Genomic DNA, 27,075 nt, shown 5'->3' on the forward strand with positions numbered 1-27,075 from the left:
TATTAGGAGATTTTCAACAATGTAGTTAATGTGTCTTGACTTGAATCGACAAAAGCTATAATAAAAGTGACGCTACGCTCTTGGCGGAAGAAGAATCAGAGCAAACAGGAAGTAGTTCTCAGCCAATCAGCTTGTGCAAAGCGTCCTAAGCTGACGTCAGCCCGGTACCGATGAACAACCGGTAGCACTGAAGCGAGCTGTATGGTACCTGTTGTTTGTAGCTTTGTCCGCTAATCCCCCCGTGAACCGTGCAAACACCATGCCTTTCGATGTGAGGAGGTGAGTACGGGGTTTACTCTCAGTCCGGGGCAGATACGAAGGGTCGCGGGCGGCTGGGGTGTCTGTGAGCTGTGGATGAATTAACGGCTGGCAGAGCATCGCCTCCTGATGAGCGACTCAAAGTTGTAACAGAGGTGTTTCACGTTTGGCATGAATGGGCTGCATTGTGTCAGGGGGTGAGGAGTGTGTGTGTGAGTGTGTGTGTGTTGAGTCGGGGGGAGTGATGCTCAGGTATGAGTTTCTGTCTGGGCTCCTGCGCATGTGCAGATTTCTACGGTCATCCATATGTGTGCAAGACGTGTGAACCTCAGGGCAGTTTACAGTCAACACAGTTTTGTCATAGCTAGCCATACATGTTTTACTACACATACGGGATGACCTGGTTTGGTCTCATAAATAAAGGCTTTATTATTCTCCCAATACAAAACAATGGGTCAACACAATTAAGATGATTATCCACCAGTGCACAGTAGAAAACTGGCAGTGAATAGTGAGAAATTCACCTGACCACAGAGCCATTCAGCTAATCTATTGATGCTTGAGCAACAGAGCTAATAGTCACACCTACAGGCCTGTTGAAACTGTCAATAGAGCACACCCAAATCAAAATACAGTACAGGATGTTTGCATTCAGCTGTAGTGGTCGCTGCATAATGTGGACTGTGACTGGTACTGTCAAACACTCATGGTTACAACATGCTCACTGCATAGGTTGGAGTGGAAAGTATTAACTTTGTCCAAATTAAAACAATCTAAAACTGCAGGGCTGCAGCTAATGATTATTTCCATGATCAAGGTTATTTACAATTAATCACTAAGTCTATAGCATATATGTTTTCTGACATTTTTTTTTTTAAATATAATGCAGATTGCTTTTAATTTACTTTAGTTTTAGCTGTTGAGGGCAGCATTGTATGTATATTTGATCCTTAATTCAAGTTCTATTTGTGTTTTGTATTCATGGCTATTTATAATTATTAAAAACACCAGTCAAAGTTTACTGTTTTAGTGCCCTGATGTAATTTTTTGATTTAATAAATAAAGAATATTATTTATTTATTTATTTAAACTCCCCAGTGTGTGTTTGGGCACCGGCCCCAAAAATCCAGTACCAGTTGGGCTCGAAAAGGGAAACAGTGTCTTGTTTTCTTTGACCGAGACCCAAAGATATTCACTTTACAATGACATGACAAAGAAAAGCAACAGTCCCTGCCATTTGTGAAGCTCAAACAAGAGAAATTTCTTGTATATGTCCACTTCTTTTGCTTGAAAAATCACTACAGCAGTGACTCGTTCTTTCAAAATAGTTGCTCTTCTTTTTCCTGTTGAATCACTAATTGTGTAATGAATTTCTTGTTTTAGGTGTGTAAGGCTGAGATCAGGCACTAATCAGGACAGGATTTTCATCCATATAGTAATAACTGATTCGGGCCATAATCTAGTCAAAATATTGAAGTTCTGAGATGAGATCACACCAGAGCTAAAATAGTTGATTAATGAAGTGTTTTCATGGCAAGTTATTGATATGGGTGTCTGCCATTTTGGAGGTACATTTGTTTGTTTATTGACAAAAAATATAGGCAAATATCCTGATAAGAAATATATAAGTAAGTAATATAATAATTTCAGTCTTCACCATAGTGAGAATTTGCTGCTTTTTTTCTATATGATTGTAAATGTAATATTTCAGTTTTGGACTGTTATTTGGACAAAACAAGCCACATGCAGAGGTAGACTTTGTAACTGATAAAGAAAATGATCGTCATCTCCAGAAAACACACATGAGCTGTGAGTCAAACTCATCACAGTCGTCTTTCCTACGGACCTCAGCTGTGTTGTAATGACAGAATGGATTTACCAACATGGAGGGTCTGGTGTAACTCTCGTTTGCAGTACCGCAGTAGATGACCTGTGTGTGAGGATTGTCTGACAGCGGGTGTGTCATGGGGTTACTCAGTGGTCACGTCCTGCTCTGATGTTGCACTGTCTTTGTGTCTTGATCATACATAACCTGCGTTGCAACAGTTGGAAATAGCTCAATTGACCAACTAACCAGTTGTTTCGAGGTTGCGCCCACTCAGGGGGTTAGTCAGCGGTGAGAGAGTGTGTAACGACATAGATTACCGTAGATTACCCCATGGGGTTGCGTGTATTCCCAGAGGCTACTAACTGCGAAAGAGTTCATTGAAGATGTACAGTAAATCTTAAAAAAATAGATAACAACCGGATAAGCTGGGAAATGTCGTTTTTAAGCAAACATTCAAAAAGAGGGGTTAATAGTTGATTTGTTGAGGACTATTTTCAGTTGTGGATTAATACACATTTTCTGTTCTAGGGGGTATTTATGTTAGCAGAATTACATACATATATTCAATAACTGTTGTTATTTGATTGCTGGCTTTAGACTTTTCATGGCATTTGTTGACAAAAAAAAAAAAATAAAATATAAAATATCAGCAACAGCCTTATCTTTTAAAATGAAGCCATACAAATGCTGCCCTCAGTATTATTTACAGGACTTTCTTTGTACAATCAGAGGATAAAAGTTTTTATATTGTAAGTAAAGCCACAACTGTTCTGTGATTTTATTTTCTAAATGGTTTTGTTTTTGGGAATTATATTTGTGGGAATTTTTGTGCCCAATACTGATATTAATATCAATATATATTGGCTGATTTTCTTCATACAGAATATAATATAGGCTTACAGAATACAGAATGTATGAATTAACTTACATTTTTCAACACCTGTGTGTATAATGTAGGCAGGATATTTTACAGATACAATAAAGTTTACTGTCCAAAACGATATGAAGGCACTGGACAGTAAACTTTTACTGGTATTTTTAAATTTTATGAATATCTATAAATAAAACAACACAAGAGAGAAAAATCTATGTATATATTAAATTTGAATGAAAGAAAGAAAAATGATCAAATACACACACAATGCTGTCTACAAAGCTAAAAGCAATCTCCATTATGTATGGAGCGTATCAGACAACATATATGCTGACACCGATGTAAGTGTTATAGACCAATATCAGGCCAATTTTAACTGTTAAGTGATATATATTGATCTGGCTCCAGTGATTAGAATCTAATTCTTCATCTTTTAATGTAAAAAAGTGTTTATTATGTGTAATTATTACTACTATTTTGTGACTGTTATTTATTATTTTTTAATTTATATTTATTAGCATCCAAACTGAGTTGTAATGTCTCAAACAGGACGACTCTATTCCCATCCATAAAATTTGACGGTCAACCACTGGACATTGGTCAAACGGCAAATGGCAATAACACTGTGATGAGTTATAATAGAATGTGTTTTGAGTGGTGTGTCAAGAATAATATACAGTAGTTAAGTTTCTGCACAGACAAGCTAAGATCAGCTGCTAATAATAAGGATAACGTCATCGAGAATGACTGAGCAGCAGCTGTTCTGAATGAATGAACAAGTGAATAACAGAAAGGCTTTCATCTCCGAGTTTAATTGACCTTCACAGTATTTCGTTTATTGACACACGTAGGTTTGGTTCAGCCTAAACTGATGATGTAGTTTGTTTGCTCTTGTGATGACTAGATTACAGTGACTGTGTGTTGTTTGATACTTGACACACACGTCAATCAGATGACCGAACTGAAACCTATATAAAGTAAGACGTAGGCTGCCTATAGGTGTGATCATGTGTGAAAAGAAGAACCGTAACCGTCCGTAAGTGGGTTTACTCAGCAATTCAAGAAAGATATGACCTCCTGACTCACTGTGACTCATTTGCGAGATATGGTTTATTTAAGGGTCCTTCCTTGAAAAGCGGCCCTGCGGTGTCAACAGAGAGATGCTGGTACACCGTGTCCTCACTAATCACAAAACATCTGAGCCTCTTTTTACAGAAGAGCGAGCAGTGGGAAGTGACGGACAGAGATGTGTCGACTGTAATTCAGGAAATTACAAAATATCGGAGATGTGTCGAGAGATGAACTCTCGATAGTCAACATTAATATTCATGATGACAAAGTGTTCTGAAAGGAGGAAATTAAGTCAAACTGAGTGCTCATTCAACCTAAAAATAGGTATACCTGAGTTATTCAAAGGGGTAGTTGAAAAAATTACAAAATGATAAAAAATTTAACCAGCACAATTTAATTTATGCATTACAATGGTTTAAAGAAACACACATCACTCAGTGTGTTTCTCTACAAATCAGTGAAAACAAACAAAAAGTTTTAGTGTTATATTTAAGTGTATTTTAACTTATGTACTTTAAATAATATATTTTATATGATGACATCCTGTCATCTCAGATGTCACATCACTTTAATTAAACATAACTATGTGTATGACATATATGTATTGTCATATTTTAAACATATATTTTCAACTTTACTTTTAGAAATGAAATCATATCTTTTTTCAATGTGACTAATGTTTTAAATCTGTATTAAAGTCTAATAATTTAGATATCTATAAACTAAAGTAAACATTACAGCTAATTCAATTAATTCATTATCACATTAATATACAGTATTTGTAATGTAATAAACACAATAAAACCTATGTCAATGAAATCATACTTGAGTCTATTTCACTCATTTTAGGTGTCTCTCATGTTCCTTTGAAGGTTTAAGTCTCAGTCTGGCCTTTATTTACTTTGACATATGTGGTTGCACATAACATGAAAAGCTATGCTGGCCTCTCTGTAATATTTTGAATGTATTATATCTTGAATTAAACTAACTAAAAACTAGATAAATTAATATTCTCAATAATACAACTCAGTCAGCCTCCAATATCAATACATATTAACTAGTCTGTTAACCGGCAAATAATATGGTTACACAATCTCTGTTTTACACTTCTGGGACATGGTGCATCTTTGCCATGTGAATACTAATGTAAATATTTTATCATATCAGTTTGTGCAGTGCTTGTTCAAGGTGTGGCTGGTCAGAAAGGGCTGATGTCCTGTCCCAGATTTAGTGATGATTACTCAAAATTTGTAGGAGGAGTGGCGGAAAACAAAATTCAATGACGGAAAATCTAACTAGATGGAAATGGGCGTAGCTTGTATGGATAGATTGGGTTGAACCCACAGAATCGTGTCTCTGAGTCTCTGGTTCCTGAAAAATCGAAGGATAGAGATTCCTTCCTTTATAGTCAGATATAAAAAGAGTGCTGTGACGCCATAATATCAATTTTGTCCATATCTCCAGCCAATAATGTCAAGTGTAATTCAGACCCAGTGTCTTGTGTCCAGATATATCCAGACTGTCTACTGTATATCTGTCTGAGACTATTTACAGTTCAGATGCAGCGTCAGATTCCGTCTCACGTGAGTTTCCTTGCTCATATTCGAATTTAGCAGTGGGGAACTGTGACTGCTAAAAATACATATTTGTGGTTCTACAGCAAGAAGTGAGGATTTCTGTTACTATTTATAACCTGCTCTTTAGACTTAAAAACTGTGTTTCAAAAGCAGAGCTGCAACTAACAATTATTTTCTTTATTGAATAATCCGTCCATTTTTTTTCTATTTACCATGGTCCATAAAATGTAAGAAAATGGTGAAAGAAATTTCCCCAAAGCCAGTGTGATGTCCTTAAGTGTCTTGTTTTGTCCACAGCTCAAAGATATTTAGTTTATTGTCCTAGAGGAGTAAAGACACAAGAAAATATTAAATTCGACGAGGTAAAATAAGAGAATTGGGACACTTTTTTAAATTGATTAGCAAAATAGTTGGCAGTGAATTTATGAGTTGGCAGCTAATCGATTAATTGACTCACTGCTGCAGCTCTAGCACACTAGTAATAGTGGTACTAATGGGCTGTTATCAGTGGTGTCATGTTCTCATGATGTAGCTTGAGCATTTAGGAGTTTATTAAAGTATGTAAAAATGGCATGTTTTTAAACTTACAAATAAGTATATTAAGATCTGTAATTTTTGTCTGATATAATAGAACAAGTTTTAAGTTTTCTAAAAAGAAGTATTCACACATAATAAAAATCTAATCAAGTGAAAGTTTTATTTTGTCTCTGCCAGGTTTGAAAGAAGATGACAGTGATAAAATTAACGTTTCTGTAAAAAGAGTCAACAATTTGACAATTTGAGCCTGTCAGTGGCAAAAAACAAAGGCTTTTAATAGATGTTCTTTTTATAGTGTATGATATAGTGTAGACATGATTGGGTAAATACACCACATCTCACAAACATAGCAACTTCTTCTTCCTATCTTTGCCACTTTAACCACAAATGCAGTTTCGATTTGAACTCAAGAATTGCCAAAGTTTCCATTACAACAACGTATTTTCTCTACAGGGGATCGTTTAATTGTTGAAGTGCAGCCAGAGTGATGGAAAGCAGGAAAACTAGACTTTCAAGGTTTTCACATGTTGTCAACACATCACTGTGCCCCACCTGTCTGGTGGTCTCAGGTCAGGACTGTGGCTGGGTGGAGATGACGCGAGGAAAGAGCCTCTGCCACATTAAAGCTTAACATTCAGGAAGTGTGTGTTACTCTAGAAGTTATTCTGATCCTGATACAGAGCAGCCACACCCTGAGTGCCCCCACCCAGCCACCCTCTCTGTGCTGTCTGCCCCATATATCCTGCCAGGCCAGCTATTAGCACACAGTGATCTAATACTAATGGGACAGGGGAGCAGGAAGTTAGAGATGGATGTGGATCAGAGAGGGAAGCTGGCTTAGGTGTTGAGGATGCAGGGATGAAAACAAAGGAGTGAAAGCAGGAGCGAAACAAGAAGAGCAGCGGGGTCGGCGCTGGACAGGAAGCCCTCCCTCCTGCTTCCTCCCCCACCCCGCATTGCATCAGCTGTGATTATTTCACTGGCAGCTCGCAGTGGAAGAAAATGTGAGCAGATGTGAGCGCTTTTTGGACAGCGAGCAAGTGTGAGAGGGGAGATGGAGAAGAAGAGGGAGAGGGTGGGGTTTTGCGCAGTCAGTCTGCGATGGAGTTTGGGGTCGAAAATGTTTCACTGCCCAAAAAGGACATGCGCAAGAACTCATGAACCTAAATAGTTTTGGTGTTGAGCGGCGGATTTCTCCCCCCGGTCCTCTTCTCTGCTCCCCAAATAGGCAACAACAGTTTTTCACAAGCAGAGTGTTGATTTTGTCAGGTGGTAATGATCCTCCTCCGCTTCTGATTCACTGATTTACGCACAACCCACTTTATTTTCTTCTCTAAATATCACAAAATGTTAAGTTGAAGATTTATATAAGCATAAATCTGCAGTCTAACTTCCACTTACTGCCAAGACGATCAAACCAGAGTCTATAATTTAAAGCTGTAAAGCTGGAGTTGTGTTTTAATTCCAGCGTGTGTTTATGTTGCTGTTGTATTTTCTTGTGTGTATGTTGATTGTCAGAGACCTCTGTTGGGGTCAGGTCAGAATTATAGAGCACACATTCAAAAGGAAGAGGTGTAACCCTGTAAAAAGTGTGTGTGTGTGTGTGTGTGTGTGTTGCAGCTGGCTGTCTGGACCTGTTGTGTGTAATGGCGGAGGTCCAGAGCTAACATTCCTCCACTCTTCTGTAATATCGCACAGCCTTATGGGTACAGAATGTGCTTCTTTTCTCAGCACGTAGTGTTTACGTTTTCTTTTTTTTCCTCTCTCCCCTTTCCCCTTTTTTGTTTCTTTTTCTCTCCTCAGATTTGATATCTACAGGAAAGTGCCAAAAGATCTCACCCAACCCACATACACAGGAGCTTTCAGTGAGTAGTCCTGCACACACACACACACGCACACACACACACACACACACACACACAGCAGGCCAAAACTATGAGCTTCTATTTTTGGTTGTTGTTTATTTAGATGTTTTGCTTAATCAAGTTTTTGTTGACCAGTTGTCATCATATGTGTAAGAAATCCCTGAATGTTGCCTGTAGATTGAGTGTTTATTGGTCAATAAATATATAAAATAAGGTGCAAATGTGGTACAGCATTATTTCAGTCAATAACTAAAAATACACTTTCACAGTTGACTTTAACAAGGTTTCTTTGCTGAAAGTCAGCTTAAAGGATCGATGCTACTTTAATGTCTGTACTTCAGATATGAAACTCGTTCGCCAAACTCTGAGCTTTAAAAGGTACCGACCAAATTATAGCACTGTGACAGAGTATCACTTCATGTCAACTGGTGCCAAATTTGAGAGCACGTTTGGGTGAGAGAGTAGCTCACAGTGGTGGTTAGCTAAAAAAAGGCACAAGTGCTGTTACACTTCTCAAAACTTGACGCAGGCAATACGCTCTGCAATATGTGTAATGTGAAATGCAAAGGTTGCCCCGGCAACCTGTCAAACTCGAGGCAACACTCAGTCAACCACAAAATATATCTAAAATCTGAAGAGTTTCCTGTGTTTGATAGCCAGGAAGCCAATTCCCCCGTGGCAACTGCAGCTAACATTAACACACCTGACAGCATTTATGTCAGAGAGAGTACACTGAGGGAAAATAGTAACGTTGAGTATCCATATTGGTATTGGTTCAAATGTGAATGGTAACAAACCCTGTACTGGCCAGAGGCCCTCACCTTAGCTCAGCTCAAAGGTGACCTCTATAACTCACAAGTTAACAACAAAAGAATGTATAGTAACATTTAATTTAATGGCAACTTGTCATTTTTACACTTTTCTTAATGTACAGGTTAATCAAACATGTTAATTAGTAACCATTATATGTGCTGGGAAGCTGATTTGATCTTTGGACAGAGCTAACTGGCTGTTATTCCCTGTTTCTAAATTATGCTAAAGTAAGCTAATTCCCTGCTAGCTTTAGTCACTTATTTAGTATAAGAGTGGTATTGATCTTATCTTACTCATGGCAAGAAAGTGAAAAAGCGTGCACCCAAGATTAACTCTCGGTATAAATGTTTATGTTAACCCCGTTCATAATTAACTAATTGATTATAGCAATTTGTTTTAGCCTTGAAGGGTAATATGGCAACATTTGGTTTGAATGTCTCAATATTGTTGTTGGTGTCTTGCTGTAAATAACGTGTTTTTGCTTTAAAGTAAAAAAAAAAAGCTCACCTGGTAACAGAAGCAGACTCTTTAGATTATCAGTGAACCATTGTGATGCTCCTAAATTACAATAACTAATAACTTCAGAGGCAGGCTTTTATTAGAAGGTAATAGAAAGTGCTACCAGGCGCTGCTCAGGGAGGAGTCGAGGAACAGTTTAAGAGAGGGAGGAATTGACATCTGTAATTCAAGTACCTGCCTGTCCCAGATCAGAGGTAGCGTCCTCTTGTCCTGACAGAGTCATTCAGCACGGGGGGGGGGGGGGGGGGTGTACCTGTTTTAGCACAACTAGTATGTTAAGAATGTTAATGATCATGTTCTGTCATCGCCACGGGCACCTGAGAAGTCATCAGTTGAAATCTGCGTGCATGTCCTGTCAGGTGATGTGTTTTCCTGCCTGTCATCAATACATCATTGTGTAATCAGTGATTCTATTGATTATTCACTGCTTAATGGGCAACTAAGGACTTGATGACACATTTTTGGCTCCTCAGTGATTTTGCACTGTTGGTTATTCATTGGAGAGCTGATGACACAGGAGTCAGGGTAGAGCTAAATGTCAACTCCAAACCGAAGACAGATAGGCAGAGCTGTCATTGGGCAGTGAACAGTTTCGAACAGATTATAAACACCTCCCTGCTGGATGTCAGCGAAGAGAATGAGCTCACTAAAGATATACGCACAGTTTCCACCCATGAGGAAGTGGATGGAAGTTCTTCCTGTACCAGTCAACACCCTTCCTGTCTCCATCCACTGTCTAGGGGTGAGGGCGTTGGGTTGATGTGGATATTAGACAACTGTTATTGCCTCGCCCGCAGCCACAGCAGGTCAGCTCACATTTTGGCTTGTGTGGTTCAGAGGGAACCAGAAACTGACTCCCCCTCTTCACAAAAGGCCAAATATTTGACCCCGTCTGCTTTTGTTATTCTGTTTTAGGGCAACATTCCTTTGAGTTCAATTTTTACGGTATTTACTGTGTGAACGGTACCTCTGTTTTGTCCACAGTGCTTTCCGGAGCCATTCTAGCATTGAACCAAGATTATTATAGGTAACTAAAACTAGGTCTAAAAAAGTCAGTTAACTGAAATGAAAAATAAAAGCAAGACTTTAGAAATTAAAATATTTACTTATAGAACTAGCAAAAATACACTAAAACATATACAGGAAACGTCTTTAGTTTTGGTCTTAGTCAGTTTGGTCAATTTTGTCACCACAATAAGCATGAGGTGGCACTGATGCACACGTTCATCGAGACAGTGATGTCAATATCCCTCATGAAGTGTTGTGTTTGTATTGTATTCTGAACTTCTTAAAGGACTGATATGCAACACATACATGTCCAAAGATGAGATCTGCAGTCCAAATAGTGAGTTGGAGCCATAGTCTGTATATTAAACAGAATTTCAACCTATTTATTATACAGTCTATGGTTAAAGTGAGTTGTTTTCCCCAGCCCCTTCATTACCAGACTTGAGGAAGTTAGGCAGCAGGCCAAGATGAGGACAACATTGTTTGCATGTAATTTCAAAGGAGACCATTGGTGGCTGTAGTGCTGCTGTCAGAGGAGTGTTTTAACTTAACATGTTTCTTTAATCAGTGATGACATATCATGGTCATTTTATGATTTATTACAGTTAATACATTACAGATTTCTCCTTTAAATCTTGCCCCTGACAAATGTCCCCCATATTATTAAAAAAACACTGAAACTAATAAAAAACAAAGCTAAAACCAAATATCTTTAAGTAATAAAAACTAAAGTTAAACAAGCAACCCCCTCTGGAAATGAACTGAATTAAAAAGGCATTTAAAAAACTAATGAAAAACACAGAACTATTATAACTCTGCTTTGAACTCAGTGTATTTGTTGTTCGGCTGATTTTCTGTCATAATATGTGTTGAGTAAAAAGTTCAGATTTGTCAGTGTTTGGTGGGGTTGTTGTTGGAGCCACGCCCCGGACAGCACAAAAATAAATGGCGCATCTGATTACGAAAAAGTAGGGCTAGTTTCGGATTTCAAAGACTGAATCATGGTGTCATTGTATCTGACTCTTTGTGTCACAGCTGTGAGAAAGAAGCTTCCTCTCCGTCAGAATGAAGCAACTTTTGATCCCGTGTGTGGGCGCTGGGAAGGATGAGCTCCAGTTGAATAAAAAACCACTCATGTGAAGTCTTTGTAAATCATTTGGGGCTTGTCAGTGTTTCCATTGCGGAGCTATTGAAGTTTAAATCACTGTCAGCCCATTACTCTGATCTTTAATAATCTCTTTCCAGCATTTCGCCATTTAAAGCCGGGAAGAATTACTGTACAAGTCTTTTGATGAACCTGAATTGGTGACCTATGTGTCATAGCAACACTCCCCATTGTTTGTTGGTTAAACATTACCTTATGTAAAGCTTCAACTAACCGCAGGTTTGGCCGTGATGCTCTGCCAACCACAAGGTCATGTGACTGTGTGATCTAGGAGACAGTTGCCACGTAAACAGGCCTCACCTGCTGAGTGAGAGCTTTCTGACTGGAGCTCTCGCCATACTGGTTAGACCACAGTTGCGCAGACCCAGATCAGTTCCTTCCATATTTATCTGAGTAAACACCTGACCGTGTTTTATATGACCCTGTGGCTGGTTAGTTTGACACATTAAATGAAACAGACAAACCTGGACACTTCTTCCTTTTAAGCTCAGACTTTATTCTGGCACAAACTGAACAAAAATACTTATTTACTTACTTATTTAAAGCAGCTACAAGCAACTTTCATATTGTGTTGATTTTGGAGGTCTCTAGGGACAAAACATAAAAAATAAGATGGTTGATTTTGTTTTAATATAAATATATAAACATCTAAAAAAATGAATAAAACATTGTAGGCCCGGAATAAAAATTACAGGGCCTACAGATTACAGTTTTGAGTCTACATATTTAGTTTCAAAACCTGAAGTCATTATTATACTGGTAAGAAAAGTAATTAAAAAAGTAATAAGAAAATGATAAAATGAAATGAACGTTATATAAAACAAACAATAACAGTAGAGTCAAAAAATATGAGACAAAACCTTAACTAAAGCCAATTCTAGACTTTTTCAGTGACAGGGGCCTGATTAACATCGTTCCACAATATATGTCCTACATATTTTACAGAAAGCTGACTGGTAAGTGTGGAAAAAACGGCAGAAAAGCCAACCAGTGATGGATTCAACCCGTCATCAATGGACGATATATTCGTCCAATAGGCCGACCCTAGTGTACGCTTAAATTGATATTGATCCACTGCCATCTACTGTAGGTAATACACTGACTATAGATAATTATTTCATACAACCCCGCTTCAAATAATCTGATCTATCCTTTAATAGCTATATAGAAAAACAGTCAGTATCTGTGCTGATGGTCTTATGTATGTCATATAGAAACATCAGTATTAAATTGAGCCATAAAACTCTTTGTGGTACATTCAAGGTTAATATTCCCTATTTGGTTTCTGTCTAGCTTTTAAGTTAAATCCTTAAAGCTTCTTCTCTTCCTGGTGTGAGTGACTGTCAGTGTGTGAGTTTGTCTAAGAAAACCTAGAATGAGCTGTTTTGTAGGACTTGCATAGCATGAGCTCACCTCTCTTAAAGCAGATATGCTGTAATGGACGCCTGTTGTGCTGGTATTTCATGTGTAATTAGTGTAGGAGGGACTCTAAAAACCTGCGTAATGGCAGGCTTAACACCATCAGTAAAACAGCTATTTGGGGAAATATTTTATAGCTGCTGTGATTTCATTAAATGTCAGTATGTTAGGTCAGCCAGTCCTAGAGAGTGGAACAGGCCGGCTCATTTGGCATTCACCATCCCTTGAAATGCTGCTGTAATCTGAGATTAATGTGGAAGAAGTGCCGTAAGTAAGATCAACAGCAGCTTACGTTTGAACAAGGTATTCATTCTGACTCTCTTCCTCTCTGCCCACAGTTTCCATCCTCTGCTGCGTCTTCATACTCTTCCTCTTCCTGTCTGAGCTGACGGGATTCATAGCCACTGAAATGTAGGTATCACCGCATCAAGTCTTGTAATATCCTGAAGACACACTCATCTTGAGGCTGCTCTTTTGTTGCCACACAGGCGCAAGACCTGCTGTCTGAAATATACAAGACAGGGACTTAATTATAAAAGTCATTATGATGTATTCTGATCTGCTCATGTTGTAACCAGTGAATGGAGGAAATTGGCTCTGTGCATGCGTCAGCCTCTTGGCGATGTGCAATAAAGGATGACTTTAGGAGGACGTGACAGGAAGGAAATTACACTGACACAGATACACAGATGCTCTTTCCTCAGCTGTTAAAGTGATGCACAAAGAGCATGTTATGGGTGGAGATAATTGTCTTTTTTCTTTTTTTTTTGAAACTCCAATTGACTTTTTTTCCTCACATTAAAAGTTTGGTTTTGGTTTTGTCTTATCTAACCAGTTTTTCTCTCCTCTGTCCATGGCAGTGTAAATGAACTGTATGTGGATGATCCTGATAAAGACAGTGGTGGGAAGATAGAAGTGAGTTTAAACATCAGTTTGCCAAACTTACACTGTGATTGTGAGTATATACATAATATATATACACATATACAGATCTCAATTTCTTTGCATTACACTTCCTGTTTGTATGTTTTGTTTTCCACCTGTTTTTTTTTCTTAAGAAACTACACAGTTTGAAAGTTCTGCTGCAAGGGGTGACTCACATTAAAACAATAATTAAAGACATTGTCTGACGACATTGTGAAGTAGTGTTGGATCATGGGATTGTTTTCTTCACTTTTAAACAATCACTGTAGCCGATGAAAATCTATTTGACCTGACTCAGGCATGGTCATGGACGAGGTAATAGTACAGTTTTATTGATGTTTCATTTAGTCATGTTCTCCGACTTCCTTTCTCACTCTCTGTGACTGACGTATTCCGTTTTTTCCCCAGAAGTTATAATGCCATAATAATGCTGTTATAAAGTTATAATAACTTCAAACGAAAAAAAATCAAACAAAATAAAAGAAACATAAATTAAATAAAAGAAAAATTCCTAATAAAATTTAAAAAAGATCCCTTCAGTAGTTCAACTAATTAGATTTACAGCACCAATACATTTAGAAACTGAAATATGCTGTACATATAATAATAACTCAATTTCTGCAGCTCCTTTGAAAACAGGGTTTGTAAAGTCCTTTGACAGACAAAGCGAGAGCAGGATCTCCAGGAGGCAATATAATGACAGACAACCAAACAAAGAGGTCAAACTAAAGGAAGACAAACATCATGTGACAGGAAGAGCATATTTAAAGTTTTATATAGTCTCTTCATTAGAACAAATCCTTTCCCATTTCATATTATTTTGATCTATTTTGTAATGTTTGTAGCTATTTTTTTTTTTCAAAAGAAACTGGCTTTGTATAACAGTGGATTTCTTAGGTTCACATTAGTTCTCAATTGATCTTTAAATGCTCAGATTATCAAATTACAGATAATATTTATATTCTAAAAATACATATTTTTCCTTTTACCCATTGTGTTATGTGTTCATCTAGGTTGGTTTGGTGTGAGTTTTGAGAGCTGTCTGCCAACAGGACTAGAGGACTCAGTGACTCCAGATAATCCACAGGCCTTGTTGTGAGCAGTTTCAAATAGGAATTGTTTTCTTTCTGTGGAAGAATCTTCTAGAAGTACTAGAAAGAAAGTAGTTCCGGTAAATTCTGCTGCAGTAATAAAGTAGTTCATACATGAAACTGCTCACAACAAGGTCTGTGGATTATCTTGAGTAAACAAGTCATGATTTCTGGAAAGAGACATTTCTGTTGAGTTTCAAATGTTAAAACAGTCTAGATGGATAAAAACCACTTCAAGACAGAGGATAACTGTATTTTTGATTATAGTTGAACTGTCCCTTCTAAATTTGTACATCCTCTTCCTCATCACAGAATCTGCATATTGATGGTTGTTCAGTTTTTGACATGTTAAGTTGTTCTTCAGTGGCTGTAATTTTGAAGAAAGTCGTCAATTGAAAGATTCTGGAGTGAGAATCAGTTGTTGTTTTCCCAGGTTACACATTTTTTTATGGCCTCTTGTTTACAGTGTTTTCCCCTTATCAGACAGGATGATACTTTACCCTATCGTTTAACACGGCATATTGGCAGAAGATAAATGATGCCCCAGATAAAGAAGTGGGCTGAAAAATTAGATAATGGTTTGTTTGTATGTCCGTGTTGTGGCATGCCCCTAGATAACACTTGATTTTAGCCCAGCCTCCGTCCCGCGTCACCTCTGTTTGATCTCGTGCTGCCACACAGCTGCGATCTGAGTCTGACTTGATGTTGCCTCTGATGGCTTGCTTGTTGCACTTCAGCGTCAGAGAAGTGGGCAGGCCCGAATGAAGCTTGCCAGGACGGAGAGCAGTCACCGGTTATTTGCGCCGTATGACTCCCGTCCGAAACTATGCCCAGTGACAAATCATACACACACACACACACCACATTGGTGAGGCTTGGGCAACACAAAAAACACACACATTCATTGGATTCAGAGCGATATCCAAAAATGGCAAAGCTAATAAATGCTTGTGTGAAAAATGAAGCCCAGATTTGTGTGAGAGAGGCTCTGGCATGTGGACGCGCAGCTGTCGGCCATGTGTTTAGTCGAGCTCACTCATAGCATGCCTAAACAAAGGCCGTGCCCTGCTGTTTCCAATTAAAGCTCTTGATGATTGTATGTATGGTGGTTTTGTTTATTTGCTGATTTTTGTGGAGATGTGGGGCCCTCTTATATACCAGCTCAAACACATCGGTCTAACCACAGTGCAGCTGCATGTAATGAGCAGAAATGCTCCTCAGCAAGTTAATATTGCACACCACTTTATTTTCCAGGCCTCCAAACAGGTTATCATCCATTACATATTTACTTGGAGGCAGAAATCATTTCATGATGGAAAAGCTGGCATTTCCATCTCTTATTTATCTGCTGCGCTGGGCTGTTAAGCTGCATCTCCTCTCCTCTGACCTTTACAGGTTGCCAGGTCATGATTTAACCTTATAATAACCCCCCCTCCAACACAACCACTCCGTCTGCACTTCACATGAACACACTTCACTTCACAAGGCTGCATTTGCACCAACAAAGGTTAATTTCATCAAAGATGTTAACTTTTGGCTGCTCTTTATTCCTCATCAAAACATTGCATTGTTTGATAGCTAGGTAAAGAAAATTTTTTAAAAGGTCACATTGTTTGCTAGCTAGCTAAACAGTGAAAAAAGTTATGTTTGCTAGGTAGGTAAAAATGAAAATGCTGCATTGTTTGTTAGCCAGCTAAAATGTAAAAAAATGTATATTGTTTGCTCGCTAGCTAAAAGCAAAGCAAACAAACCAAAAATATATAATTTGCTAGTTAGCTTAAAAATAAAAAACTGATTGTCAGCTAGAAAAAAGAAAAAAGTTCCATGGTTTGCCAGGTAGATAAAGTTTTTTTTTGACAATTACATTGTGTGCTAGCTAGCTAAAAGCAATATGTATATATATATATGTATATATATATATATATATATATATATATATATATATATATATATATATATATGTATATGTATATATATATATATGTATATGTATATGTATATATATATATATATGTATATGTATATATATATATATATATGTATATGTTTGCTAGCTAGATTAAAAAAAGAAAAAAAACATGTTACTTTTTTCCTAGCTAGCTTAAAGGTTGGTTAGCCTAGTTAGCCTACTAATGATGGCTCAGCAGAGAATTATTTTTCTCAATCCATCTCCAAAAGGCAAAGTTTAGTGCAACATAATTTAAATTTAAACCAAGGTTTTAATCCGGTCTAGAAGTTTATCCTTGTTGGTATAACCCAGCCCAAATGTCTTAAAAAGGAGAAACAAGCAGCTCAGACGCTCTCACAGTGGCAGACTAAACTTATATTTGTGCACTGTATTTTGAGATCTGGATAGACGTGGTGGTGGGGGGTGGGGGGGGGGTCGAGCTTGTCTTGAATGTCAAAGGTCAGACAGACGGCGTGTGGAGGTTTTAGCACAGATTCGGCAGACGTCCCTCTCTGTGTTTGCCGGCCAACACACAGCGCAGGCAGGCTCTGAAAATAGGCCACTGCCAGTGTGCCAGCTCAGGACGGCCTGCAGGAGGGGGGTCAGTGAAGCCTAGATGGAAAAACACAGACAGAGAGAGGGCAGCGGGCAGGTTAGGTGGTCTGTTTGGACGTCATGTGTTTACTTTGTTGGTCAAACTCTGTCTGCAGTGATATTCAGAGCTTTATTCTTCTCTGCCACGTTTCTAAAAAATGTTATATTATTTAATTTTCAATATCTGCTAATCTATCACTCATTTGTTTGATTAACCAATGAATCATTTTAGTCTGAACAGAAGTCAAACAATCTGGAAAAACGCCTGTCATGAGGTGGTGACGTCCTCAAATAACTTGTTTGGTCTGACTAACATGCTGAAACAAAAACATGTCTTAATTGAACTTGAAAATCGGGATTATCCTGCGCCAAACAGAAAACAAGGAAATGTTTGGCAAAGATCAATTTCAATAATCGATTAATCATTTATGTAAAAAGAAATGTTCTCTGGTTCCTGCTACTCTATGTGTAACATCATTGTAAACTGAATATGTTTGTATTTTGAATTGTTAACAGTTGTTAACTAGTTGCTGTGACTTTTTTTTGGATTAAACTAATCACTAGAACTCACTGTATATACCTAGAAAAGTCATAAATTAAGGGTATTTCTAAGCAATTCATGGAACAGAAGTGCTCATCATCCATTAGCTGAAATATGCAATTCTGACTGGAATCTCCAAAAGTTTTTGATACCAAATCACTGCTCGATTTTTTTTTTCTATGGTATTCCCCGAGGTCTTGATGTCTCAATATGGTACTTTGAAGTGATTTTTGACTAATTTTAATCAATTATCTAATGTCAAAAATGGCTAAATTGTGTGCCAAATCTGTGTAATAAATGGTATCAACCCAAAAGCTCCATCATATGTTCTAAGCCCTTATATACTCTGAACAGATGCCTAAAGAAAACACAGTGTTTATAGCAGATTAAATAAAACTTGAGCTTAAACAGCATAAATTAATCTTCAAGTCTCCAGCTTTCAGATGATGTATAAAACTTTTATGTGTACTGTTGACCTGCCGTCTCCCCCTCTAAAAATGACAGAAATTGGTCTGTGGTGGGGAGGGGAGGAGTAGAAGAGGTTAATAAAAGTGAAAGATTAATTTATAATGAATAGCATGTTAGTTGCAGTTCTAGTTTGGTACTTTTGCGTAAAAATGATTCAAGAGATGAATCAACCATCAACATTGTTAATGAATTCTATTGTAGCAACAGTTTGGATGCAGCAGAGGAAACTGTTTCATATTTTGGCTCATATTCTTTCTTGTTCACTATGTATTTAATTTCTCTCTCATGTCTCCTTGCTGTTTTTCAGTGGTGGGTCTGGACATCCAGGATGAGATGGGCCGCCACGAGGTCGGTCACATAGACAACTCGATGAAGGTTCCCCTCAACCAGGGAGACGGTTGTCGTTTTGAGGGAGAGTTCACTATCAACAAAGTAAGACCTCATCACAGAGTAGAGTGAACAACACACACACACTGCATGAATTACTTGTTTTATGGCTCTTTTATGGTTCTCCCCTTTGGAGAAAATCTGTTGTTTTTGTGCTCAGTAATTACATCATGATGGATCAGATAAGAGGCCTGGTATTTTGTGCGACTATATGTTGTGTGTTTGTCTTGGACGGGAGTTTAAACTCAGACGGTGAGACCCTACTTTAGGTGGACAAGACCGACCTGCTTCCTCCTCGGGTCTAAATTGAGTTATGTTAAATGGGATCAGCTTCGGTTACAGTGTAGTCTGGACCTTGTGAAGCCCTGCTTGTCCTGCCGCCGTCTTGTGCGTCAGTCTTTCCAGTGCGTTTAAAATGATTAACCCAGCAGTTGTACATTTAACACTCTTGCTTGTGGAACATTTGGAAATACATGAAACGTGTTAAAGTGGGTCCATTTCTCTTCCGGAGGCGAGGACCATTTAGTCGCCGCCATCTGTGTGTGTATTCAGACCTGGTCATTAGTTAACTAAATGTGTTGCAGGTGCTCATTGTGTTACAGGGCGTCTACAAGCATCAGCAAACTAAATATAAGACTTTATAATGCCACTGGTTAATTAAATTAAGGCCATTTTTTCGATAAAAAAATGAACATTGGATGTGAAAAGAAATGCATACTCTTCCTGCGTAATTCCATATATTGTAATACGTTTATTAGTGTTAAAAATATTGTTGTCCTCAATGATATTAATCACTACAGATGTCCTACAGCCAGAGTCTGAAATGAGGTTATCTCAGGGTAGCTGTCAGTATCTCTGCTGAAAGTCATTTAGGCCCCTGTATTATTACTGTGGTTATGTTTTATAGTTTACACATGGATTAAAGTAAATATGTAACCAGCATCGTATCTCATTTAGTGTACAGACAGTCTGTTGTCATAATTAATCCAGTCGTCTTCCTCTTGTAGATTGGACTGATGATTGCATGACTTTTTACAGCTTGAGTTTTGCCCAAATACTGATGGAGTTGGACACCTGCTTACCTTGCAATGTTTCCTACACATTATTTAGCCAGTATATTAGCAAAATTTGAGGCAAGGCTGAGTGGTAATGCCATATCTATATTGATCTGCAGGCTAGCAAACTAACTAGATCCTCCATGCCTTACAGACAGACACTGTAGTGGCCAGGGACAAAGTTTGCAAACATGAATAGCAAAAAGACTGTAACAGTAATGGAACATTTTTAAATTCCCCTATTGTTGATATCAGCAAAGATTAAATCAGGGTTTGTACGGCTGCTGGAAATCCAGTTTTCAAGGTTTGAAAAGTGTCTTGGAATTTGGATAAATTCCTTGAAATTGCCTGACATTGTAAATGTATTACTTTCATGATAAATCACCACCCGGGTGAATAGTTTGCGTTTTAGATACAGAAATAAAATAAGTTAGATGCTGGCTCAGCCAGGTTGTATAGGACGCCAGATCTACTTACAGACAGGTGACACATTTTGAAACATGGAACTTTGTTCTGTTTTCCTTTTAATTTGTTGCCCTTCTGTACAATACTATCACAAAACATAATATTGGTTGTTTATAGCACAATAACATCTGATGTAATGTGATGAAGAAGTGAAACAGGCATTTACCACATCTGTAAGGTGCTGGAAAAGCTTGAAAATGCACCTTGAAAATTTTTGAAAAGTGCTTGAATTTGGGAAAGCATAGGAGCCCTGTTAAGTTTTGCACTTGGAGTTTAAATCATGTTTACAGCATTCAATAAATAAACAGAATTTAAGACTATTTAACACTTTTTAAGGCTATGGTACTGACACAAATTTACCTAACTCTGTCTGTGTGTGTGTGTGTGTCTTCAGGTACCAGGAAACTTCCATGTATCGACACACAGCGCCACAGCGCAGCCCCAAAACCCAGACATGACCCACACCATCCACAAGCTGGCTTTTGGAGAAAAGCTCCAGGTTGGGACACACTAACACACACACTCAGAAGAAAAAGAAAACAAAAGGACACAGATAAGATCTCCGGTCTGGAAGCTTAACACCGATCTCTTTTCTCTCTTTTGTCATGCAGGTACAAAAAGTACAAGGAGCCTTCAATGCGTTAGGAGGGGCTGACAGGCTGGCTTCTAATCGTACGTATTCACGCTGCACATGCACTCATCATAACCACTGTGTGACATTTATGTAAGGCTGCTCGCTGACACAGAATGATGCAATGAAATGAGACACCTAGTGGACGCACTTGCATCCAAATCAAGTGGAAACTTGATTCACACAGCTTACACTGCACATCAGGTGGAAAGAGACCAGCTGATTGCGTCATTAACCAAACTACATCCATTTTTGGGCACTAAAGTTGCTTTTTTTTTTAAATTGAAATAACTCTGTTTCTCTTGCAGCTCTGGCCTCACATGACTACATACTGAAGATTGTCCCAACGGTGTACGAAGATCTATCAGGCAGACAAAGGTTCTCCTACCAGTACACGGTAGCCAACAAGGTGCTGCTGTTCTCCCTCTTTTTTCCTCCCTCCTTTCCCGTGACATCACACCTCTGTGTCATGTGTTGTTTTTTCACTTGTCATGGGAGCAGTGTGACCAACCCAACATATGGCCGGAGCATGTATTGCCGTGTTAACTTGTGCACTCACCTGGAAGTGAAAGCTCAACCCTAGTGACTGGAAACACTCCTGAGATGTCAACAAACCATAAACACACTTCTCAGAACTCTGCTGACTGACAGCTGGGTTTTTTCAGTTTGGAACAACAACAGGACAGGTCGGCCGTGACGCGAGGAGGGGGATGAGGGCCTGTGTGAAGTCTTCCGAAATCTCCCTGCCAGAGCCTAAATACAGGTCCAGCTGAGGCACGCGTCACTGCTTGGATCTCTTTCACTTGTTAAATTTCTTAATGCTGTTAGATTTTTTTTCAGAAATGTGAGTTATATAAACTCACTGATATCTGTGTCAGTAACTCACAACACATTGTGGCCTCCTCCCGCTTACCTCATCCATTTAATTCAGCCAAGATTCATTTTTAATGAATCACTTACGACTTTTGAATGACTTTATCTGAAACCAATTCTCATAAATGACTCATAAACACCACTGCTGCCGCCATTAGAGATAATAATGAAATTACAGATTGCTCTGAATTGATTTCTAAACACAATGGGATTAACTGTCTCGCTGTTGATTAAATCGATTTCTCTCGCCAGGCACGGCTCTGACTCCCATTAAAATTTCTAACACACTCTCTTCTCTCCAACCCACACAGGAATATGTCGCTTACAGCCACACGGGCAGGATCATCCCAGCCATCTGGTTCCGATACGACCTCAGTCCAATCACAGTCAAGTACACAGAGAGGAGGCAGCCCCTCTACCGCTTCATCACAACGGTGAGTGAGCTCTCCTCTGGGCTAGGCGATATTGATTCAATTAGTTTTCATTTTTTTTCTAAAGTTTTAGTTTTTAGCTAATAACCTTGCTACCTGGTGACCATAGTGAAGCATTGACCATTAAAACGGCAGATATTTCCTTCAGGAATTATGGTGGAAAACAAAAAACTGAGCTAAAAGCAGAATGAAAAGTGAAGTTAAATTCATCGGGTGCCCAAAAACACGACTCTGTGTAAATTTTAGTGTTGCGATGTGTCTGCTGGATGTGAAACAAGGGAACTGTTAGCTTATATTTTCAATACTTAAAGCTGATAATATGTTGTGTTTACAGCTTGTGCTGCTCCCACCAAAAAAATCTGTTAATACAGGTTCATTGTAAAACTATTCAATGGACACAGATACAACTATGTTTACTACTATACTTCCTATACTCTTGTGGTTTTAGGTTTCTTCTTTAATAAATAAAACTTATTTTGGTCTTAAATGTAAAGAAAATAGTTTAACATTTTAGGAAATATGCTTATTTGTTTTCTTTCTGAGAAAATATTGATGTGTGTGTGGAAAATATCAAACTTCAGCCAGCGACTGCCAGGTCAGCTTAGACTAGCACACAGAGTGGAAACAAGGAAAAACAGTTAGCTGGGCTCTGTCCAAAAAGTCATACCAGCACCTCTTTAGCTATTTAAAACGTTATAGTTTGTTAGTTTAATCTGCACAAAGAACTATTCCGTTTACTTCCTGAATTCCTTTATCTTTCTCAGCCTCCACCCCCCACCTGACTTGTCAGTTGAGGAATTTCTGGCTCAGCCTGAACCACCTCATCAGGAAAGTTTCCTGCTGACTGATAATGCGGTCAGGATTAAATTGGCTGCCTGGCTGATGAGCTACACCATTATTTGTCTTGTGTGTTGTTTAAGTTCATCATGACTTAAGGCGCTGGGTAGGATATGACTGTGCTTATAGTGTGATTATGAGTCATGGCTCAGGATTGTGAGTCAAGCTGCAGCGTGGCTCTTTGCTGGATTGCAGCACATTCTGAGGTGTCGGTGTAATGTATTGTTCTGATTTGAACGGAATTAAAAGCAACTGATATCGCGCCATTTATGACCTGAGGTGAAAACAACAAAGCTTTTAAACAGCGAGACTGACAGAGTGATGTGTTTTCTGCAGATCTGTGCTATCGTTGGAGGGACGTTCACGGTCGCAGGAATCATCGACTCCTGTATATTCACTGCTTCAGAGGCCTGGAAGAAGATCCAGATTGGAAAAATGTCATGAGGACTGCCCCCGCCCCCTCCTCGCATCTTATTTATAAGTGCAGCGTTGCTAGCCTGTTAGCTAAATCCAATCCCTGCTCAAACCAGCTTCCTTCCTTGGAGATTGTATCACCGGCACTCGATCTAACTACCAGGCTACACCACGGCTGCGTCTCAGTTACTGAAGGTCCTCTCAGGCTCCGTCTGCTCCGATGACGTGTGGACACTGACTATCACATGTCCACTTCCTGCGTCTTCGGTGTCAGGAGAGGAGGGTAGAGGAGGTGGAAGCTCTTTTGTTACCGTGGGGATGAAGTCTAAAATACTGTGCGTCAAGGTTCAACCAATGTGGGTATTTGAAGGCTGCATCTGATTTTTTTTAATGAAGTAAAAAAAAGAAATTAGCTGATATTTGTGCTGATGATGATTATTATTTTTTTTTAATTTGGTGCTAGCACCGTGTGACACAAATCTCCACGTCTTGAATCACAGGGAAATTACATTTTATGGATGACTGATTTACAGACAGAGACATAACTCCGTGTTTAAGTGAATTAAAAAAATGAAAGTTTCTATGAGGGTGGAAATAACATAATAATGAAATATAGGGGTAAAAATGGATGTGAAATGAAAAATGGAGTGATAAATTATTATATAACAGTTGAGATATGTTGAAAACAGCCAGGTTTCATCATTTCCATTCATCATTCATTTTTCATAAAAACAAGACAAATTCGCAATTTTATCACAAATTCATCAATTTAATACTGATCCCTCCCTATGACCTACATAAGCAACAAGCCCATCTGTGAGGCAGTTGACTATTTCTGTGTAGTTACTCTGCCTCTGTGTCATACTGTCCTGAGATCCAGATGAAATGAGCCTGTGTTTACATTTCCCCAGGCAAAGTCACAGTGAGCAGTGCCTTACACGAAGCAGAGGGAGGTTTTTATCCATATAAATTCATTTTGAGCTGATATGCAGTGGAAATATTACCATTTTGGTCCACGGGGGCCTACAAAATCAACAAAAATAGAAAAGTTCCTCGTAGTAACTTTGAGGAAAGTGGCATCCATGGTGGGAGTGATGAGAAATAATAACTAAAAAAAGTGAAGTGATGAAAATATTTGTGAATTGATGAATAGAGTGATGAATTGTCCAGTGATTTAATAAACTTGATTTAAATTTTAGTTGACAATATACTGTCTACAAGACACTTCTTGTTACTTCTGCCCAAAATGTCAATCAAAAACTGTCGGGTCCAGCCAGCTCTTGAGTTTTTATCTTTCCATGGTGGCTGCAGATCGAGTTAGTCAGCGGGTGTGGTTTTGGGTAGAAGTGACTAAAATTGCTTGAAGTAAATGATTATTTTTTAATGATTGGTAGACAGTATATTGTCAGAAAAGCACTGTTTCAGAGAATGTCAGTCAAATTTATCAAATCAATTGACAACGTATCAATGAATGTGTAAATCCCCAGCATTCAGAAATGAGTACTGCCGTCCAAAGAGTGAACTGGAGCCATGAACAGTACATTAAATAGGTTGAATCACTATTTAATGTACAATCCATGGCTGAAGTGAGTTGTTTCATCCCTCCCCCTCCTCCCTGGACTTGAAGCACAGGCAGGTTGTCTGCAAGCTGCAGGGACGCACAAGGCGAGTGCAACATTACATTTTGACAAGCGACAATTTCCCTCCTAATTTCTTACAACTCATAAACAAACACTTACTCATTTGGGGATGATTTGAACTCAAATAAACAAGCTAAAACAGTTGTTCCAGCCTGGAATGGAAATCTCAAAGGAGAACACGCTGACTGTAGTGTTGTTGTCGGAGACGTAGCATGTTTTCTTAATCTCTGATGACATACAGGCATTTTATGATTCAGTGCAGTAAATATACTATGTATTTCACCTTTAATTTAAAGTATTTTCTATTACTTTTTCTTGCTCCCACACTTGAGGTCACTTTCCCTAAAAGATAAATGGCAGTTTTGTATTGTGAATGAATGTAAAACAGGGAAAATTCATCATATCACAAATCAAATCACTTGATAATTCATCAATTCATGTCCATTTTTACCCCTCATTTTTCAATTCACACGTATTTTCATTAATTGACTTCTGTTATTTCCACCCCTCGTCAGTTTCAGCCCGGTTTATTGATCAACCAGTGCCAAAGGGATTAATGATCATTTGAAGGAAGTATTCTGGGTTATAAGCCTGTGCTGACCTCTGAAGTATTTTGCTAAGTCACACTGTCCTTAACACTAGATTTTGTATCATGTGATATAAATTTTTTACAGCCCATCCATTTTATCCCCGGTGTTCTGTGTAACTGTGTGCCTTTAGGTTTACTGTCCCACCGCACAGGATCATCATCATCATGTTTGTCCGTCTGTCTCAGTGGCTGCCACTGTGGTTTCACTGTTCTGTCTTGCATGTTACGCATTATGGTATCTGTAGATTCAGTTTTTTATAGATTGTTTTCAATACAATACATTGATCATGGTTTACTTTTCAGTCCATTTATACCAAATATGTCATCAATGCTGATAAAGGTTCTTGCTTTTCTCTATAGAGTTTTTCCATTCCATTTTTTCAGTTATTGGAAAGGATTTAGTGAATGTCTTGTTTTTTTTTTCTAGGAGATAAACTGATTTAGTTAAATGCTGATTTACACGGTACGTGTTTTTGTTTACTCATTGTGTTTCCATGAAGCTGTAAAGAGGATTTGGTTTTGTAAGGGAGAGAACTCGTAGGCCAAGATGTTTTTCATCCTTGGTCATTTTTTCCTTTTCTTTTCTACTATGTTGTATAAAAGACCTTCTGATCAAGGACGACGATAGTCACGAAGCCTCAGAGCTGGTCTTTCTACTGTAAAGGTCATCCATTTTGTCCTGTTTCGTCTCAAATTACTCTGTAATGCTATGTGTTCCTCAAGTAAAGGTACCATAGAAATCACTGCTGTACGCTCCATGTGATCTGTGTCTGGACACAATATTCAGATCAGGAAAAACACATGTTAATGCACCCTGATCGGATCTGTCTGATCACATCTGGAGGTAGTCTGGCTCGCGTTTTGTTCAGATCTTAGGTGACCATCTGTACACATAACATTGATACAGATATTTGTTTTTAGCTAACCTAAAATATCAGTTGTTGTTGAAATTTAGACAGCGAGAAGGCTTAAAGATACACTAATTACACCTGTATTTACTGATTTTGTCTATTTTGTGCCTCGAAAGCACCAAAAGACGCATTATCAACAGAACTGTGTTGGAAATGAAAGCAATACAGGTGACAAATCAATGATATACAGTAAGAACTGTGTGTGTGCACTCGTCTGTGCAGCCGATCTGCTCAGCATAATTTATTCAGTCACAGCGGAAGACGACGCACCAGTACCACAACACACCAGGATAAACTGACACAACAGTTTTTATACAAAGAGAGAAATAATGTATTACATTT

At 38.4% G+C, this 27,075-nt stretch overlaps 1 protein-coding gene across 1 annotated transcript; it reads left to right on the forward strand.

The window, feature by feature from the left end:
- Positions 1-121: 121 nt before the first annotated feature.
- On the forward strand, positions 122-24,103 carry ergic1 (endoplasmic reticulum-golgi intermediate compartment 1). Its single transcript, XM_084719439.1, has 10 exons — positions 122-279; positions 7,949-8,010; positions 13,273-13,345; positions 13,795-13,889; positions 18,808-18,932; positions 20,802-20,906; positions 21,019-21,079; positions 21,347-21,447; positions 22,223-22,345; positions 23,516-24,103. Exons 1-10 carry the CDS (start codon positions 260-262, stop codon positions 23,621-23,623), a joined length of 873 nt encoding a protein of 290 aa, XP_084575565.1. The 5' UTR covers positions 122-259; the 3' UTR covers positions 23,624-24,103.
- The last annotated feature ends 2,972 nt before the right edge of the window (positions 24,104-27,075 follow it).

This window comes from Lutjanus erythropterus, chromosome 5 (assembly GCF_056507025.1).
Source record: "Lutjanus erythropterus isolate fLutEry1 chromosome 5, fLutEry1.hap2, whole genome shotgun sequence".
Classification (NCBI taxonomy): domain Eukaryota; kingdom Metazoa; phylum Chordata; class Actinopteri; order Lutjaniformes; family Lutjanidae; genus Lutjanus; species Lutjanus erythropterus.